Here is a 19,422-nt window from a genome sequence, read left to right as displayed (position 1 = left end):
TTTTAGTAAAACAGTAAAGTATATTAGAAAGGCATTTAGAACATTTTTAAATAAACTTGTCTAAAGTGTTGGTTAATCTTTTTGAACCATCTCAGAGTAAATAAACGCAATGGTGGAGATCAGTCTCACTGCTTATCATAGGTGAATGACTGTAAGAGCTCATGCACACAACCGTATGTATTTTGTGGTCCGCAAAAAATACAGATTACGTCTGTGTGCATTCCGTATTTTGCGGAACGGAACAGCTGGCCCCTAACAAAACAGGTCCTATCCTTGTCTGTAATGAGGACCATAGGACTATTTTTTGCAGAACAGAAATACGGAGATATGGAAACGGAATGCACACGGAGTAACTTCCATTTTTTTTGTGGACTCCTTGAAATGAATGGTTCTGCATACGGTTTGCAAAAAAAATAAAAATACGGAACAGACACGGAAAGAAGATACGTTTGTGTGCATTTCAAGCAATTGTGGTAAAATGGAAAATGTCCTTGGGAATTGACTCATGTCAGAACAACGGAGCATGTTTATTTCTCTAACATAAAACTGAGCCAGAGACTTTTACGCTCCATTCCCAAACATCAAAGAGACATCTTAAGCTATAACGACTTGATAATAACAATGTATTAAGAGTAGATTTTAACGGCATAGCAGAGATGTTTCCATGAAGTCCTGAATTAGAAACGTCCACTCAAAGAATGCTATAACCAACTGAGTCATACATATACATAACAGTGACTACTCCATGCTCAAATGTTCACAGTACTTTATTAACTCATGTTTAAAGTTATTCAAGGATTATTAAGTTTTTAACTGAAAATAAAACATTTCTGCTAAATTAAGTATGTATGCAGTGACAGTCACTTTCGAACCATGATCAGCATCAATTTTTCTGGCAAGAGAATGCTGTGCGTTATTTTGAGTTTTGGTGACCCAATGGATGTAAGAAGAGGACCATCAATTATGTGTTGGCTAAGGTAAATGGTATTTTAGGATTTGGTTTGATCAAGAAGTTTTCAATCAAATTAGAACAGGTTGGACAAATCCTTGCAAATCCTTCATATTTAGGTAGCTACAAGAAGTTGTAAGGACTCAAACAGCCAGAACAATTCTAACGCTGTGTAGAAACGATGATTGCCGTTGGGGTAAGTTAGACACCCCTGTATACATGAAATGGTTGGCAGGTCTCGCCTAATTCAGCAAGTTCGGCCAGCATTAATCTAATATGCACGCCCAGCTTTGGTTTCTGCTTGTTCAAAAAGTTGTCTTGGGCATTTTTATGAGAGTATGGAAAAAGTCCAAGATTGAACTCGAAAGTTTTGTTATGCACATTTGTAAAGCTCCTGTTGGGAAATCAATCTAAAAAGTTGAAGAAAACAGAGTCCATTATCTCCATATATTTCATTAATAAAATTTCATCCAAAACAGATTCCTCTTTGTCTGAGAGGGTCTGCAGGTTGCACTAGTACATAATTCAATTCACTGCCCTGGTGAAACTCAATCGTCATACAATATTCATGTGAATGAGATGACTCCGAGGCATGTTTGATCAAACTTAATCCATTTTGGCAACTGAACATTACCATAAGAGGACAATTACATGGGAGGTCAAGAGGTGTTTATAGACATTTATAATGCAGGTCACCATATTAAATGTTGAATACTTAAACAAGACCAAGAAAGCGTGAAGTAGGTACAGTTAAGGATAGACGATATCCTAAGAACCAGACACAGCCATTTATTACATATTTTATTCCAAAGACCTTTCCAATTTGTGGTATATTTATTTTTCATAGACTGTTAGGTTTAAATCCTAAGAGCTAATAAAGACAAGCCATGCAGTACATATAGAGTTAGTTTTATACATTGACCTGGAACAAAAAATGTAAAGGAACTACTCAATGAGAGACCTGGGTGGTACGGTAGAGAGTCATGTTAGGTCCAAAGCGCTGGTGGCTCTGGAGCCTTAATTCTGGGAACATTGCCAAAAGGACAAACAAAACCATAATTTGAGTGCTTTATAATGGGCCATAAAAACATATTCCTCATGTATTACTGGCTGTTCCCCAGCATGCCACTTGAGAACAAAAATTCCTGCCACACAAGGTTTAATCTGGGCCACACATTTATCCATCAATGTACGGTATAGTATGCTACTTGTGAGATCTTCACCTAGGAAATAAACCTTAAATGCAAGCTGATAAAATAGAAGAAAATGTCAAAGGGAAACATAAAGAGACTATTTTTTATTAGTTTCACAGTCACAGGCTGAATTATTTCCCATAAAAATTATTTCCTACACTGTCAGCCTTTTAGCGGTCACCACAATTGTCTGCACTCAACAAGTCACACAAGAGGAGAAAGGTATTTTACAAAGGGGTGATATTTCCGATCAGTTCAAATACTAGTATACTGTAACTGTATTACAGGAAACACACAGCCTTTATAATACTGTGTGAGAGATGAGTTTTAACTTTTATGGACATTTAGGGTTCCGGAACACAGGTCAACGTGCAGAAGAGCAGCACAATTTTCTGTGCGTTTCTGCACACAAACAGCACTATAAGCCGCAATGTCTAACAGCAGTTCTTTGTGCGGATTAGATGCGGTTGGTGAAATCTGCAGCTAAAAACGCAGATTTCTAAATCAACACAGCAGGTTAAAACATCTGCAAAGTGTACATAAGATTGGTGGTAGTATACCACGCATGGAAAAACTAAGCATATTCTGCTACATGTGCAGGTATCCTTACATGATCTGTAAGTGAAGGAATGAGAACTTGAGGTCTTGGATTCACAGATGTAACCTCCTCACTCTTTTTTTTTTTTCTTTTTAACTGTTCAAATAGCATCCCTGCCTTTTTTAATCAACCTCTTTAAGCGCTCCCTTATGGAGTATATACGTTTTTGCTGGTCCCGCCATGGCTGCACATTTAATAAATTCTTTGGGGAAAAAATGGGTGTCGATTTCATCATTGCCCCTTTCATTTCTGAAGCCTTGATGCCAATTAGAACAGAGGCCCACAATGGCCAGGCATCCTTAGCACCGTAGAACATACAACCGGATGTAGAGGACCTCCCCCTTTCATGTTCTGCTTCGCAGCCTGCAACCAAATGGGGCTTTTCCTTAATGTTCCCAGAATTCCACATATGTAACGTATACCCAAAGTCGCTGTTCTTTAGAACTGAACGACTCCTTTCTCTTTGATGTTCCTATGAATGGCTGTCAAAAGCAACAATCAGCTTTACGGCACAATGCATTTAATACATGGCAGATGAAAGAAAAGAAATCCAGACTTTGCTATGAAATCCGGCGCTCAGACACGCACCGAATACCTGTTTTTAGTTTCTCTAGCGTCAGATTTTAGTGATGACTTAATGACAGGAGTGGTGCTTTTTTACAGCCCGGCCACGTTGGCATTGTAAATCTACGCTGAGCCATGCAGCGGCCTGTGCAATGAAAAACAACCTTCTTAATGCGGTTTCCCCATTAAGACACTGACACTTCCACATGTCGGATAATACCAGAGCTCAGTGCCTCCGCTTTGATCAGGCTCTGTCAAGCTTCTCATTAGATAGCATCAGTCACAATTTCAAAAAAGATGCATAGAAAAGGGGGAGTGGGGGTGGCGGAAGACCTAACCACTTCAAAGTATCTGTGCTTTAAACGCTTTGCTGCGGAGAAAACACAATTTTTTTAAAATTTTGATGTTTCAATTAGATTCCTGTGATAGTTTGTCAGGAAAGTAAAAGCAGATGCGCAAGAAGCCAAGTGTTCTATAATCATCACAAGCCGAAACGTACGGAGGAAAAATCATTACGGAGCACAGCTGATGAAAGTAATCCCAAGGAGGAACCAATTTCCGCAGCTTACAATCTGTATACATTGTGCATTAAAAGTAAGACGCACGCTTGGGACAGTTTCTAAGATTGGAACCACTCTGCTCCGTTACCCTGAACAGGAAATATCCGACATGAATCAAAGCGTTTCAACATCATGAATTAAATGCGTTTAGGTGGATTTTATGTAATGGCAGGAAATCCCTGCGAAAAGACTGCAGAAGAGCTGGTCCTTAAGGGGGCTACCCCATGACTATCAAATAGTAAATGGCAATGTCTTTCTAACAAAGCTAGAACCAGCTCTAGATCTTACATGGATCCAAACATCTCATTCATTGTTCCAAGTGCTCTGCTAGATTTATATCGAGCTGGAAGCTCAGGAGGGGTGTCCTTTTTGCTGCAGCTCTATCCCAATCACCGTTCAAGAGGCATTTGAAGGATGAAACTGAGCATGTGCGTCCATCTCAGCAAAGGTGGACAGAGAAATAAGTAAAAGAAAAAACAGCAGGTGGCGCTATACAGATACATTTAATTGAATAATTCAGTGGCTATGCTAAAAAAAAATATTACATGCCGTTACAAAGGTGCCAGTTTGAAAACTGCTGAATATTTGTCTTTGGACAACCTCTTTAAAGGGCTCCTGTCATCATAAAACTGTAGTGTAATCTGCAGGAAGCATGTTATAGAGCAGGAGACGCTGAGCTGATTGATGTATAGTTTTGTGGGGAGGGGAGAAAAGAGCAAATTATGTAATTTATTCATTAAAATCTCTGCACAATCTGAGTTCAGTAGTCACATGGGTGGTCCTATAAGTGATATAGACTTATATATAGAGATAGTTGCCAGTTAGGACCGCCCACTGGACTCTTCGGCATATAAGGAGCCGAGGGTTAGATTCCTAAGTTAGAAGATTTACTGAACCTTTTCCCTCAAAATGATGTACCAATCTGCTCAGCTCCTCCTGCTCTATAACATGTACAGACTGCATTTTCATAGTGCAATGTTCACGGCCATAGACATTTTTTGGTTTATGTATTTGGTCAAGTACAGAAAATACAGCTGCAGTCCACAAGATTACATACAAAGTCAATTAAAGCTCGATAGTAAAATGATTGTGACATTCTCCATGCATCCCAGGTCTAAAGAGATAGTGAGAGGAAATTGGATTAGAAAAAGGTCCGTTATTTCAACCAGAAACAGCACCACTCTTGCCCATGGACTATGTCTGGTACTGCAGCTTAGCCTGTACAAGTTAATAACAGACTTAGTCAAGACCAAAGACAAGAATAGCACAGTTTCAGGAGAATGAAAAATTCTAACACAACCCCTTTAAGTGTCTCCGATGTTTTTTCCAGCCAGTGCAACAATAGAAAATAGCAAAACTTCAAGAATCAACAGGCACAATCCTCTGCCTTGTAAGGATCTAAACCATTCTTAAAAAAGAAAGTCATTATAATCCTCAACTGGGTGTATTTCTCAATGCTATGGCTATAATGATGGATTTTTGAACTCACCTCAACATGCTGACACGTCTGAATAAGCTTGGCTAACAGCATTTCCATCTCGGTGTTCCTTTTGATGAGGCTGGTGAGGTTGGTTTCCAAGCTTTGCTATAAAATACAAAAATACAGGACAGTTAATATTTTGAGATATGTTAAAAGCTATGGACATATTTGAGGCATTTTTTTTAATCATTGGATTATGCACATTTTGAGCTAAAATTTTTTTTTTTTTCAGTTGGTCTTTATTAAAAATATTCAACAGATTTTTCCTCTATAGCTTTCACTTTCACTGCATCTCCAGACTATTGCACTGGGCCTTACACTGGATCCTTCAGGGAGCTGCTCTGATGGCTCGATCTGTAGCTTTTATCTGTATTTTCCTGACCGCTCCTAAACATTCATTGCTACAACTAGGGCTGCACGATATGGGAATTTAGTGCGATGTGATTAGGGCCCTAAAAATTGCGATAACAATATGCAATATTTTAAAAGGGAATTGTGCTAGAGGTCTATTTGCTTGTATTTTCCCATATGAGCCGCTGACATGGCTGGGTATGACATAGTTATGTGGGGGAATCTGTGGAGGACAGTAGTCTGGGGGAATCTGTGGAGGACAGTAGTCTGGGGGAATCTGTGGAGGACAGTAGTCTGGGGGAATCTGTGGAGGACAGTAGTCTGGGGGAATCTGTGGAGGACAGTAGTCTGGGGGAATCTGTGGAGGACAGTAGTCTGGGGGAATCTGTGGAGGACAGTAGTCTGGGGGAATCTGTGGAGGACAGTAGTCTGGGGGAATCTGTGGAGGACAGTAGTCTGGGGGAATCTGTGGAGGACAGTAGTCTGGGGAATCTGTGGAGGACAGTAGTCTGGGGGAATCTGTGGAGGACAGTAGTCTGGGGGAATCTGTGGAGGACAGTAGTCTGGGGGAATCTGTGGAGGACAGTAGTCTGGGGGAATCTGTGGAGGACAGTAGTCTGGGGGAATCTGTGGAGGACAGTAGTCTGGGGGAATCTGTGGAGGACAGTAGTCTGGGGGAATCTGTGGAGGACAGTAGTCTGGGGGAATCTGTGGAGGACAGTAGTCTGGGGGAATCTGTGGAGGACAGTAGTCTGGGGGAATCTGTGGAGGACAGTAGTCTGGGGGAATCTGTGGAGGACAGTGTTATGGGGACCTGTGGATGGCACTGTTATGGGGTGGATCTGTGGATGGCACTGTTATAGGGGATGTGTGCTATGACACATAGGGCCATGAGGGGGGCCAGCATAAGACACACATATAGCATCTTATGCTGGTCCCCCTCATGGCCCTATGTGTCCTAAACTGCGCACATAACTGGCTGTGTGTGTAAAGTATTTTACTACTGTGTGTAACAAGCTCTCTCCTATTGATAAAATGGCCAGCCTCTGTACTCACTTTCACAGTACTATGAATGCACTGCAGCGAGCGGCAGCGAGCTGGCCGGCCGATGCGTGACTGACGTCACTTAGTAACGCTCCTCCCACTTCAGGAAGCAGGAGCGTTACTAAGTGACGTCAGTCACGCTACCGTTCGCTGCAGTGCATTCATCGTGAAAGTGAGTACAGAGGCTGGCCATTTTATCAATAGGAGAGAGCTTGTTTCACACAGTAGTAAAATACTTTACACACAAAGCCAGTTATGTGCGCGGGGCCCCTTCATATATAATCGTGGCATTTTCGGGTCGGCCATATCGCATTTAGCGATTCGATTATTTTTTCGATATATCGTGCAGCCCTAGCTACAACGGTTGTTTATAAGCTGTCAGGAGTTCAGAGTTAATGGCTACAGATTGAACCATCACAGTAGCTCCCTGATGGATTCAATACGCAGAGAGGCAGAGAGCGATAGTCTGTAGATGTACTAAAAGTGAAAGCTATAGAGGAAAAACTGTTTGTAATAAAGATCAACTCAAAAAATGGCTTTTAGCCTAGACTGAGTAGAATGCAATTGCCCCCCAAAAGTGTCCACACCCTTTAAATACATATGTGGAGGGAACAAAAGAGGCAATACTGATTTACTGAATTAGGGCTCGTTCACACAACCGTATGGCTTTCAGTGTTTTGCGCTCAGTTTTTCCAGTTCCGTTTTTTCCGTATGGCATATACAGTATACAGTAATTACATAGAAAAAAATTGGGCTAGGCATAACATTTTCAATAGATGGTTCCGCAAACACGGAAAGTATACGGAAGACTTACGGAGTACATTCCGTATGTGTTCCGTTTTTCTTGCGGACCCATTGACTTGAATAAAGCCATGGAACGCGATTTGCGGGCAATTATAGGACATTTTCTGTCTTTGAACGGAAACTGAATGTATACAGAGTACATTCCGTTTTTTGGTGGAACCATTGAACCGAATGGTTCCGTATATGGAACGCAAAAAGAGGGCCCGTATACGGAACGCAAAAAACGTTTGTGTGAACGAGCCCTTACTGGTATTTTTTTCTCATGTCACACAAAACACCTTTACGGACACACTATTAGCACCTCCAATGCGCCCTCTTTTACTATTTTTATGCATATATTACCAATAGATAAAGTAAAACTGATGCAGGAGAATTGGTTTAATAATAATCACTAGTGTAAAAATTTGTACAGAAACCATCACGAGATTATTATCTGTAATTATATATTTTTAGGTAGTTTAGATTGTTCTCAAATTTTTATATAGGATTTTTAGGTTCTGTTCACACTAGCGTCAAGGCTATCCGCCTATCCTGACAGATCTCATCTTCGGCCAATGGAGTTTCGCCCCCTGCACCCCCATTGGCCCCCCCAGTGTGTTAGGGCTCTGGTATCTCTGACGGCAGGAATAGTGCTGTAAACTACACTGTTTATTTTTGCAGCTAAATCATTTTACATAGAGCATGCCTATGGATAGCAAAAAAGCAGATTCATATATCAAATTTATAGGCCCTGCAGGAAGGAATTTCATTTTACGATTTCAGACGACACAGGATACTTAAATATAAATGACCTACTTCAGTTTAAATATCACTTAGTGACAGGTAATGAAATATACTGCATATTATAATATAACGTGTCATAACCTTATTACCCTTGTCAGACGATCATGTAAAAGCCAAAATTCAGAATGTTTGAGAGCAGGTTATAAAACAATAACGTGAGAGAAGTAATTGTCTACTCCTTATACTAAATGTCTATGACGCTGTAAATCCTTCTCCGCTTACCTGCTCCACGTTTAGAACAAGCGTGTTTTAACTATTAGAGCAGCGTACTTCTACAGGGAGTGCAGAATTATTAGGCAAGTTGTATTTTTGAGGATTCATTTTATTATTGAACAACAACCATGTTCTCAATGAACCCAAAAAACTCATTAATATCAAAGCTGAATATTTTTGGAAGTAGTTTTTAGTTTGTTTTTAGTTTGAGCTATTTTAGGGGGATATCTGTGTGTGCAGGTGACTATTACTGTACATAATTATTAGGCAACTTAACAAAAAACAAATATATACCCATTTCAATTATTTATTTTTACCAGTGAAACCAATATAACATCTCAACATTCACAAATATACATTTCTGACATTCAAAAACAAAACAAAAACAAGTCATTGACCAATATAGCCACCTTTCTTTGCAAGGACACTCAAAAGCCTGCCATCCATGGATTCTGTCAGTGTTTTGATCTGTTCACCATCAACATTGCGTGCAGCAGCAACCACAGCCTCCCAGACACTGTTCAGAGAGGTGTACTGTTTTCCCTTCTTGTAAATCTCACATTTGATGATGGACCACAGGTTCTCAATGGGGTTCAGATCAGGTGAACAAGGAGGCCATGTCATTAGATTTTCTTCTTTTATACCCTTTCTTGCCAGCCACGTTGTGGAGTACTTGGACACGTGTGATGGAGCATTGTCCTGCATGAAAATCATGTTTTTCTTACCTTGCAGACTTCTTCCTGTACCACTGCTTGAAGAAGGTGTCTTCCATTAACTGACAGTAGGACTGGGAGTTGAGCTTGACTCCATCCTCAACCCAAAAAGGCCCCACAAGCTCATCTTTGATGATACCAGCCCAAACCAGTACTCCACCTCCACCTTGCTGGCATCTGAGTCAGACTGGAGCTCTCTGCCCTTTACCAATCCAGCCATCTGGCCCATCAAGACTCACTCTCATTTCATCAGTCCATAAAAAACCTTAGAAAAATCAGTCTTGAGATATTTCTTGGCCCAGTCTTGACTTTTTAGCTTGTGTGTCTTGTTCAGTGGTGGTCGTCTTTCAGCCTTTCTTACCTTGGCCATGTCTCTGAGTATTGCACACCTTGTGCTTTTGGGCACTCCACTGATGTTGCAGCTCTGAAATATGGCCAAACTGGTGGCAAGTGGCATCTTGGCAGCTGCACGCTTGACTTTTCTCAGTTCATGGGCAGTTATTTTGCGCCTTGGTTTTTTCACACTCTTCTTGCGACCCTGTCGACTATTTTGAATGAAACGCTTGATTGTTCGATGATCACGCTTCAGAAGCTTTGCCATTTTAAGAGTGCTGCATCCCTCTGCAAGATATCTCACTATTTTTGACTTTTCTGAGCCTGTCAAGTCCTTCTTTTGACCCATTTTGCCAAAGGAAAGGAAGTTGCCTAATAATTATGCACACCTGATATAGGGTGTTGATGTCATTAGACCACACCCCTTCTCATTACAGAGATGCACATCACCTAATATGCTTAATTGGTAGTAGGCTTTCGAGCCTATACAGCTTGGAGTAAGACAACATGCATAAAGAGGATGATGTGGTCAAAATACTCATTTGCCTAATAATTCTGCACGTAGTGTACTTTAGGTACTTCGAAATGGTCACCGGGGGTGTCTGATGGGGTGGCAGAAATTGGTGACGGGTGCTTTTAGGAGATGAATCTTCCCAAGCCATGTACATTTTACGTTCCGTACCTAGTATATTTAGTTAGATCTCCTGACATATCTGTGTTAGCAATTTAGACCATCTTTTCTTAGATCTATTGGATTTACCCATTCCTCCATTATTCCTTTTAGAAATTAATGAATAAAATGAAAACTGGGCATTACCAGTTGGGTGTGTGTGTGTCCCTACCGTACTGACACTGTCTAACCAGTGCTCATAGAGTAACTGTGTGCAGGGACATATCTTTTGGTAACTGGAAATGGTAAAGCCCACTGTTTCTATGAGGAGTAGCAGAGGAATGGCACAACCCAGAGTTCTAAGAAGAGAAGAGGTGTCCTAGAGTTGCCATTCTATGGGATTCTGATGTATTGCAGATCAGGGAACTGAAAGCTCTGAGGTCTGTAATAATAACAGATAAATAAGATCAGGCACAGTGCCCGCTACGGATTGCATAAGCTGCCTATAGTCCAATAGGGGGTGAAGCTCTTTATTCAGCCGGTATAAAAGTTGGGACTCTATGAAGGCAGTTGAAGGTCACCTATAAAAGGAACACCTTTGCATACGAAAGATAGCGTTTTCCCAGTCGAGTCTCTTACTATATCTGTAAAGAATAAATCAAGGCAACTGGACGTACTGTAGATTTTTTGAAACCATATCTCCAGAAGGATATTGATACTTTGGAGAGAGTTCAGAGAAGAGCTACTAAACTGGTACATGGATTGCAGGATAAAACTTACCAGGAAAGATTAAAGGACCTTAACATGTATAGCTTGGAAGAAAGACGAGACAGAGGGGATATGATAGAAACTTTTAAATACATAAAGGGAATCAACAAGGTAAAAGAGGAGAGAATATTTAAAAGAAGAAAAACTGCTACAAGAGGACATAGTTTTAAATTAGAGGGGCAAAGGTTTAAAAGTAATATCAGGAAGTATTACTTTACTGAAAGAGTAGTGGATGCATGGAATAGCCTTCCTGCAGAAGTGGCAGCTGCAAATACAGTGAAGGAGTTTAAGCATGCATGGGATAGGCATAAGGCCATCCTTCATATAAGATAGGGCCAGGGGCTATCCATAGTATTCAGTATATTGGGCAGACTAGATGGGCCAAATGGTTCTTATCTGCCGACACATTCTATGTTTCTATGTTTCACTCGTTCTTCCAATGAGCTTTCTCAATTCTGAGTGATTGTACAAAAATTGTACAACAATTCTGGGAATAAATATGTAACTGAATCCACATCTGGTAATTATACCCAGCATTGGGTCAAAGGTGTTGATTCCATTATCCTAATTGGAGTCAGCAGGTGATAAAGACTTCCCAGGAAAAGGTGTCAAGACCGCATTGTATGTGGCAGACAATAGATGTCTAACCCCCCCCCACCTATATTCAAGCTTGGCTTCTCCATTTTTACGTAGATGGCCTCCTTTACGCCTTGTTTGTACCAATCGGCCTCCTTATCCAAAACACGTACTTGACTGTCTTCAAAGGTGTGACCTGTTACTTTTAGATGTTAGTACACGGCTGAATCTTGACCATACGTTTTGGCTCTTATATGCTGAGCCATACGCTGATGTAGTTGTTGTTTTGTTTCGCCGATATACAGTTCTGAGCATTCCTCATGGCACTGGACTGCGTACACAATGTCTCGCCTATTGTAGCGAACCTGTATATGGAGGAAGTAGAAAGGAAAGCCCTGACCACTTTCAAGGGAATTACACCGAGTCATTGGTTTAGATATGTGGATGACACTTGGGTTAAAATTCATAAACAAGAGTTACAGGCTTTCACCGACCACATCAACTCAGTGGATCATAACATCAATTTCACGCGGGAAGATATGCAGAACAACAAACTGGCGTTTCTGGACGAGGGAAGGAAACTGGGAATAGAGGTCTATCAAAAACCAACACACACAGACCAGTACCTCCTATTTGATTCCCACCATCCTCTAGACCACAAACTGGGAGTCATCCAGACTCTACACCACCGGGCACAGAAAATCCCCACCAGCACAGAGGCCAAGGCGAAGGAACTCAAACACCTCAGAGGGGCACTTAAAACTTGTGGGTATCCAGTTTAGGCCTTTGTCAAAACAGAAGGAAGGAGAAGAAAGACCACCAAGACTACCAGTGAGGGTGAGAAGCATGACAGACGCAAGAATACGGTTATCCCATATGTAGCTGGGGTGTCTGAGAAACTCAGAAGGATTTTTAATAAACATCACATTCCTGTTTGCTTCAAACCCAGCAACACACTGAGGCAACAACTGGTTCACCCCAAAGACCCAACGCCTAAACACAAGATGGACAACATTGTGTACGCAGTCCAGTGCAACGAGGAATGCTCAGAACTGTATATCGGCAAAACAAAACAACAACAACTACATCAGCGTATGGCTCAGCATAGAAGAGCCAAAACCTCTGGTCAAGATTCAGCCGTGTACTTACATCTAAAAGTAACAGAGTCCAGTGCAATGAGGAATGCTCAGAACTGTATATCGGCGAAACAAAACAACAACTACATCAGCGTATGGCTCAGCATATAAGAGCCAAAACGTATGGTCAAGATTCAGCCGTGTACTAACATCTAAAAGTAACAGGTCACACCTTTGAAGACAGTCAAGTACGTGTTTTGGATAAGGAGGCCGATTGGTACAAACGAGGCGTGAAGGAGGCCATCTACGTAAAAATGGAGAAGCCAAGCTTGAATAGAGGTGGGGGGGGGGGGGGGGGGTTCGACATCTATTGTCTGCCACATACAATGCGGTCTTGACACCTTTTTCTGGGAAGTCTTTATCACCTACTGACTCCAATTAGGATAATGGAATCAACACCTTTGACCCAATGCTGGGTATAATTACCAGATGTGGATTCAGTTACATATTTATTCCCAGAATTTTTGTACAATTTTTGTACAATCACTCAGAATTGAGAAAGCTCGTTGGAAGAACGAGTGAAACGTTTTCAAGAAATCTACAGTACGTCCAGGTGCCTTGATTTATTCTTTACAGATATATACCATGACCTGAATAAATGAGAACCTTCACAGACGAGTCTCTTACTAGTTTAGCTGAAACGGACTCCCTAGATGACGTGTCGCTGTCAGGTGACGTGTCGCTGTCAGGTGACGCTAACTCAATCAGTGATGTAAGCACCTTCATTCTGGATGTAGTCAGGACTCTAGGTGAAGTGTGGATGTAATTAGTAATTATGTGTTGTGTTTTAATTTTTTTTAATTCTTTGTACTTAATTTGCTAAAAGGATATACATTTGCCCAATTATCACTATTACCTTACATACATTTACTTATATCTAATATAAAAAGCTGAGTGTATGTATGTATGCATGCATGTATGTCCGCTAAAAGGAATCCGCACCGTCGCATTTACAAATCACGAAATTTAGCACGCGGGTACATCAGGTGTCCGTGAAGGTTTTAGACCGGGTCTCAGCTCTCAAGGACTTAGCGTTCCTGAGATATTTCCCCCCAAAAAATGCAAATGTGGCACATCACATGACCTGCATTAGCCAATAGAAGCCTGCAGGTCTTTCTCTTCATATCCCAATTGCCATACACACGGTCACATGATCCTTATCAGCCAATAGAAGCTCGCAGGGCCTTAGTCTCCACATACACACAGTTTTACACCAGGTTTCCATAACAACCCAGCCATTTTTCTTCACTGCTGCATGTCAGCTTTAAAGGGGCAGAGCGCTGTGGATGACACTGTTAAGGCAGCGGAGTGCTGTGGAAGTCACAGTTCAGGGGGCAAGTAGGGTGGTCATTCAGGCCAGCCTCAAAAGACAAACTTAAAACCCCCACTCCCAGGCCCCAGCCACGCCCCCTGATCTGGTTAGTCCACGCCTGCTGGAGGTCAGTGTTAAGTGGGTGGGGTGTTGTGGAAGTCCCATTTTAAGGGAATGGAGCTCCGTGGAGGTCACCGTTAAAGGGGCGGGTTATTGTGGAAATCAATGTTAACGAGACTGGGTACTGTGGAGGTCACTGTTAAAGAAGAGGGTGCTGTGGATGTTACTGTTAAGGGGCAGGCCACTTTGGAGGTCACTGTTAAGGGAGGATTGGACAGTGGAGGCCACTATTAAAAGGGGCAGTCGCTGTGGAGGTCTCTGCTAAGTGGGTCGAGAATGGTGGAGGTCAGTTAAGGGGACTGAAACCTATGGTCAGTGTTAAGGGGCGGGTATTGTAGAGGTCACTGTTAAAAGGGGAGGCCCCTGTGGAGGTCACCATCAAGGGGGTGGGTGCTGTGGAACTTACTGTTAAAGGGGAAGGCTGCTTTAAAGGTCAAAGTTAAGGGGGTGAGGGGCTGTGGAGGTCACTGTTATAGTGGATACTGTCAATATCTTTTAACGACACAAACATTAAATGAAATAGATTAAATATAACCCTGGTGTGGTGTGGTGTGTGTAGTCTCTCTTAAAAGAGTATCTGAACCTGAAATGATGTATTTGTTAGCAATAAGAGCTCTCGTATCAAGATGTAAATAATAATTTTCTAGTAATACCAAGAAAAATCTTTCTGTAATACATACAAAAAGTCCAAATGCTAAATTAAAACATTTTATACTTATGGAAGTCTTATCAAAGTGTGAGCATAGGCAAGCATGGATCTAACCCACGAGTCCCAGAAATATGCCTACTTTAAAATTACTTATAGAATCAAACCAAAGAACATCTTAATATCCCCTGTGATATATTAAAATTCCATTCAGTATTTTATATACCAGAGAGAGATTCTCCTGGGAATATGAGGTTGTGGTTTAGGCTGTTTATTGGGATTTAACAACCACATAATACTCCTAAAAGTGGTGCGGCAAGCAAAATAACTGTATAATAAACCAGTCCTTCACCAAAAGATACACAAGGTTATATAGGGTTTTGCAGACAAAAAGTGGTCTTGGTGCCACAGATAAAGGCGACAAGTTCGACCCTGACTTAACCCTAATGTATCTTATCACTGGACAGCTCATGAAATAGATAATAAAATGTTTGTGAAAAAAGGCCAGAACAACCAGATAAGGAGACTAAACTACCATTAGTCCCCTTTTCACACAGGCGAGTATTCCACGTAAGTGCAATGCGTGAGGTTAACGCATTGCACCCACACTGAATCCTGACCCATTAATGTCAGTGGAGCTGTGTACACGAGCGTTGTTTTTCAAGCATCACTTGTGCGTTGCGCAAAAAATCGCAGCATGTTCTATATTCTGTGTTTTTCACGCAACGCAGGCCCCATAGAAATGAATGGGGCTGCGTGAAAATCGCATCACATCCGCAAGCAAGTGCGGATGCGGTGTGATTTTCACGCATTGTTGCTAAGGAGACGAGGGATCTATGACCCGGGACCCCATTTACTTTATTATTAGCATTATTTAATACAGAATGCAAAGTATAAAAAATAATAAAAACATAACTCACCTCATCCACCTGATCGCGCAGCCGGGATCCTCTTCTTTGGTCTTCTTGAAGGACCTGCAAAAGGACCTTCGCTGACGTCATCGCGCTCACCACACGATTTTCCCTGAACACACCTGCATCGCATCCGGCCCTCACCAACGACGCCCGTGTGACGGGGGCCTTAGAATGAACATTTTGTCAAGATCTGCAAGCTAGCACATATTCCCCTTCAGTATGCACACTATTTAATACATACTGTATATGCATGCACACATTGTATTATCTTACATGTAATCTGGAGCTCTTCAGCAGGCGTGGCAATAGTGCTATAAACGGTATTGTTGGGCTACTTTCACATTAGTGATTTTTTGCGAATCAGTCATGGATCTGCAATAATGCTTCTGTTACCATGCATCCGTCATGAACGGATCCGGTTGTATTATGTCTTATATAGCCATGACGGATCCGTCATGACCACCATTGAAAGTCAATGGGGGACGGATCAGTTTTCTATTGCGTCAGAGAAAACTGATCCGTCCCAATTGACTTACATTGTGTGCCAGGGCGGATCTGTCTTGCTCCGCACCACATCGCGGACAGAAAAATGCTGCTTGCAGCGTTATTCTGTCCGCAATGGGAGCGCAACCAAACGGAACGAAATGCATTTTGGAGCATTCCGTTCCCTTCAATTTTGTCCCCATTGACAATGAATCGGAATTGAAAACGCTAGTGTGAAAGTCGCCTTATACGTTAATAAAAGCTGAATACATTAATTAGTATTGTTTTATTATCAATATTATTCCTCAATCGTCACTATATAGCAAATTATTATCTGTTATTTTGTGAGGGGGCCGCTAGCAACAGGAAAATAGGATCACTAGTGGGGTCTGTCAGGGTTTCTTTTAAAGGGGTCATTAACCTTTTAGATACTGATGACCTATCCAACAGGTAGGTCATCAATATCAGATCGGTGGGGGCCTGATTCTCGCCACCTATAAAATCAGGTGTTTGTAGCAACTGGACGGAGCTGGAAGCAGAAGGCTCCATCAAGTGGGTAGTTCTGCCGCTCAGCCCTCACGGACTTAGGCCTCATGCACACGACGGTATCGTATGTGTTTTGTGATCTGCAAATTGCGGATCCGCAAAAAAACGGATGACGTTCCGTATGGCATCTGTTTTTTTTGCGGATTCATTGTACTAATGCCAATCCTTGTCCGCAAACTAGAAAAAAAAATAGGACATGCACTATTTTTTTTGCGGAGCAACGATACGGACATACTGATGCGGACAGCACACAGTGTGCTGTCTGCATTTTTTGCGGACCCATTGAAATGAATGGGTCCGCATCCTATCCGCAAAAAAAACAGATCGGACACTGAAACAAAATACAGTTGTGTGCATGAGGCCTTACTGTCTCATATACATTTTGTGCTCCCTGAGGAAAAGAAGAACGCAGATTAGCTCTTTACCTCTAGAGAAAGAAAGCTGTCTCTGCAGTGTCACTCCACTAGGGGCACTATAGAGACTGTCTTTCTCCTGGAAGAGAGCTAATCTCTCCACGCTGCCTTGAAAGTCACTAGCAGAGATCCCACCAGACCACGGAGGACACAAGCTTACATTTATAATATCTCAGCAGAGGAAAATACATACAGTATTTTAGTTGATATTATATAAAATGCTATAAAATTCTTTGTAGGATAACCCTTTTATGGTCTTAAAATTCATGTTGTTATGTGTAAATATCAAAAGTTAACAGAGGCAATACATTTCCAAAGTGACAACCAAGTTGCAAAACCCATGAAGACCTCCTGGGAGGTCCACATTGTACTTGGTCAGTAATTGATCACAATGTACAGTTTGGTTTCTCTATATAAAAGCTACGAAACATCTTGGGTTCACCATGCTTTCACATAGCCCAGAACACAAACTCTAATATTAAGCATAAGCTGCAACCTTCCGTTCTCAACTACAATAATGTAGGCAAATGCCTCTTCCACCTAGTGTAGGCCGAGGTTGTCATACCACACAGCCTGAGGGAGGAATGTCATAAATCCCAGAAATGTTCAGTCATCCCGTGCTCCACAGAGAATTGTGCCGCTGGCTGTAATTTTCACTTCCTAATGCTATGGAATGCCGGTGGCGTCTGTCGCCAGAATGTTGAGCGCCAGTTGTGACTCAGCTAATTTTGCTTCAAGAGAAGATCCTTCTCTTCTAGGTGACTGGTTCTTCACAAGAGATACCAAAATTCAGACTGAGCATATATAGGACAGACATTAGTCCAGATTGTTAAAGGGAATGCCGCCAACTCACTCAGTAGATGTACAATTGCCTGCTAAATGTCCCATCCTGATCGGTGGCTTCGTTCTGAGAAACTAGCATTTTATTATATGCAAATTAACCCCTTGGTGTAATTAGAGCGTTGCAGCTGCAGCCGAAGCTCCGATCACCTATGTCATCTGTGTCCTCCAGGCCCTGCCAGGCAGCGTAGATGTAATTGTGCCCGCGCGTTCAACTCTGTGATCAGTGCATGTGTAGTACAAGACAAGCTCGTCAAGCGGATGGAAACTACTCTGTGCATTCGCAGATGACGCAGGCAAACATGCAGCTACGAGATTTCAGGGCTAGGCATGATGATGGCTATACTGCCTGGCCCTGTCAGGGGGGTGCGGCTGGCACAAAAAGAGAGCAGTGTTTCGGGTCCAAAGAGGCGCAATGGTAATGCCCTCATTAACCTAAAAGTGCTCGTTTCTCAGAATTGGGGCCAAACAGGATGGGACAAAGGCCGTTGCTTTCAGGGGGCAAGTGCATATCTACAGGGAGTGCAGAATTATTAGGCAAGTTGTATTTTTGAGGATTAATTTTAATTATTGAACAACAACCATGTTCTCAATGAACCCAAAAAACTCACTAATATCAAAGCTGAATATCTTTGGAAGTAGTTTTTAGTTTGTTTTTAGTTTTAGCTATTTTAGGGGGATATCTGTGTGTGCAGGTGACTATTACTGTGCATAATTATTAGGCAACTTAACAAAAAACAATTATATACCCATTTCAATTATTTATTTTTACCAGTGAAACCAATATAACATCTCAACATTCACAAATATACATTTCTGACATTCAAAAACAAAACAAAACAAATCAGTGACCAATATAGCCACCTTTCTTTGCAAGGACACTCAAAAGCCTGCCATCCATGGATTCTGTCAGTGTTTTGATCTGTTCACCATCAACATTGCGTGCAGCAGCAACCACAGCCTCCCAGACACTGTTCAGAGAGGTGTACTGTTTTCCCTCCTTGTAAATCTCACATTTGATGATGGACCACAGGTTCTCAATGGGGTTCAGATCAGGTGAACAAGGAGGCCATGTCATTAAATTTTCTTCTTTTATACCCTTTCTTGCCAGCCACGCTGTGGAGTACTTGGACGTGTGTGATGGAGCATTGTCCTGCATGAAAATCATGTTTTTCTTGAAGGATGCAGACTTCTTCCTGTACCACTGCTTAAAGAAGGTGTCTTCCAGAAACTGGCAGTAGGACTGGGAGTTGAGCTTGACTCCATCCTCAACCCGAAAAGGCCCCACAATCTCATCTTTGATGATACCAGCCCAAACCAGTACTCCACCTCGCTGGCGTATGAGTCGGACTGGAGCTCTCTGCCCTTTACCAATCCAGCCACGGGCCCATCCATCTGGCCCATCAAGACTCACTCTCATTTCATCAGTCCATAAAACCTTAGAAAAATCAGTCTTGAGATATTTCTTGGCCC

At 41.9% G+C, this 19,422-nt stretch overlaps 1 protein-coding gene across 1 annotated transcript in view; it reads right to left on the bottom strand.

The window, feature by feature from the left end:
* Nucleotides 1-961: 961 nt before the first annotated feature.
* LOC122944176 (E3 ubiquitin-protein ligase Midline-1-like) overlaps nucleotides 962-19,422 on the bottom strand; it is a 101,908-nt gene continuing 83,447 nt past the window's right edge. Inside the window, exons 3-5 of the mRNA XM_044302406.1 lie at nucleotides 5,354-5,449; nucleotides 2,057-2,197; nucleotides 962-1,072 (exon numbers count right to left, since the gene is read on the bottom strand). Of these exons, the coding sequence (XP_044158341.1) occupies nucleotides 962-1,072; nucleotides 2,057-2,197; nucleotides 5,354-5,449 (348 nt within the window). The remainder of the gene's footprint in view (nucleotides 1,073-2,056; nucleotides 2,198-5,353; nucleotides 5,450-19,422) is intronic.

This window comes from Bufo gargarizans, chromosome 7 (assembly GCF_014858855.1).
Source record: "Bufo gargarizans isolate SCDJY-AF-19 chromosome 7, ASM1485885v1, whole genome shotgun sequence".
Classification (NCBI taxonomy): Eukaryota; Metazoa; Chordata; class Amphibia; order Anura; family Bufonidae; genus Bufo; species Bufo gargarizans.
This window is presented reverse-complemented; position numbering and strand designations above follow the sequence as displayed.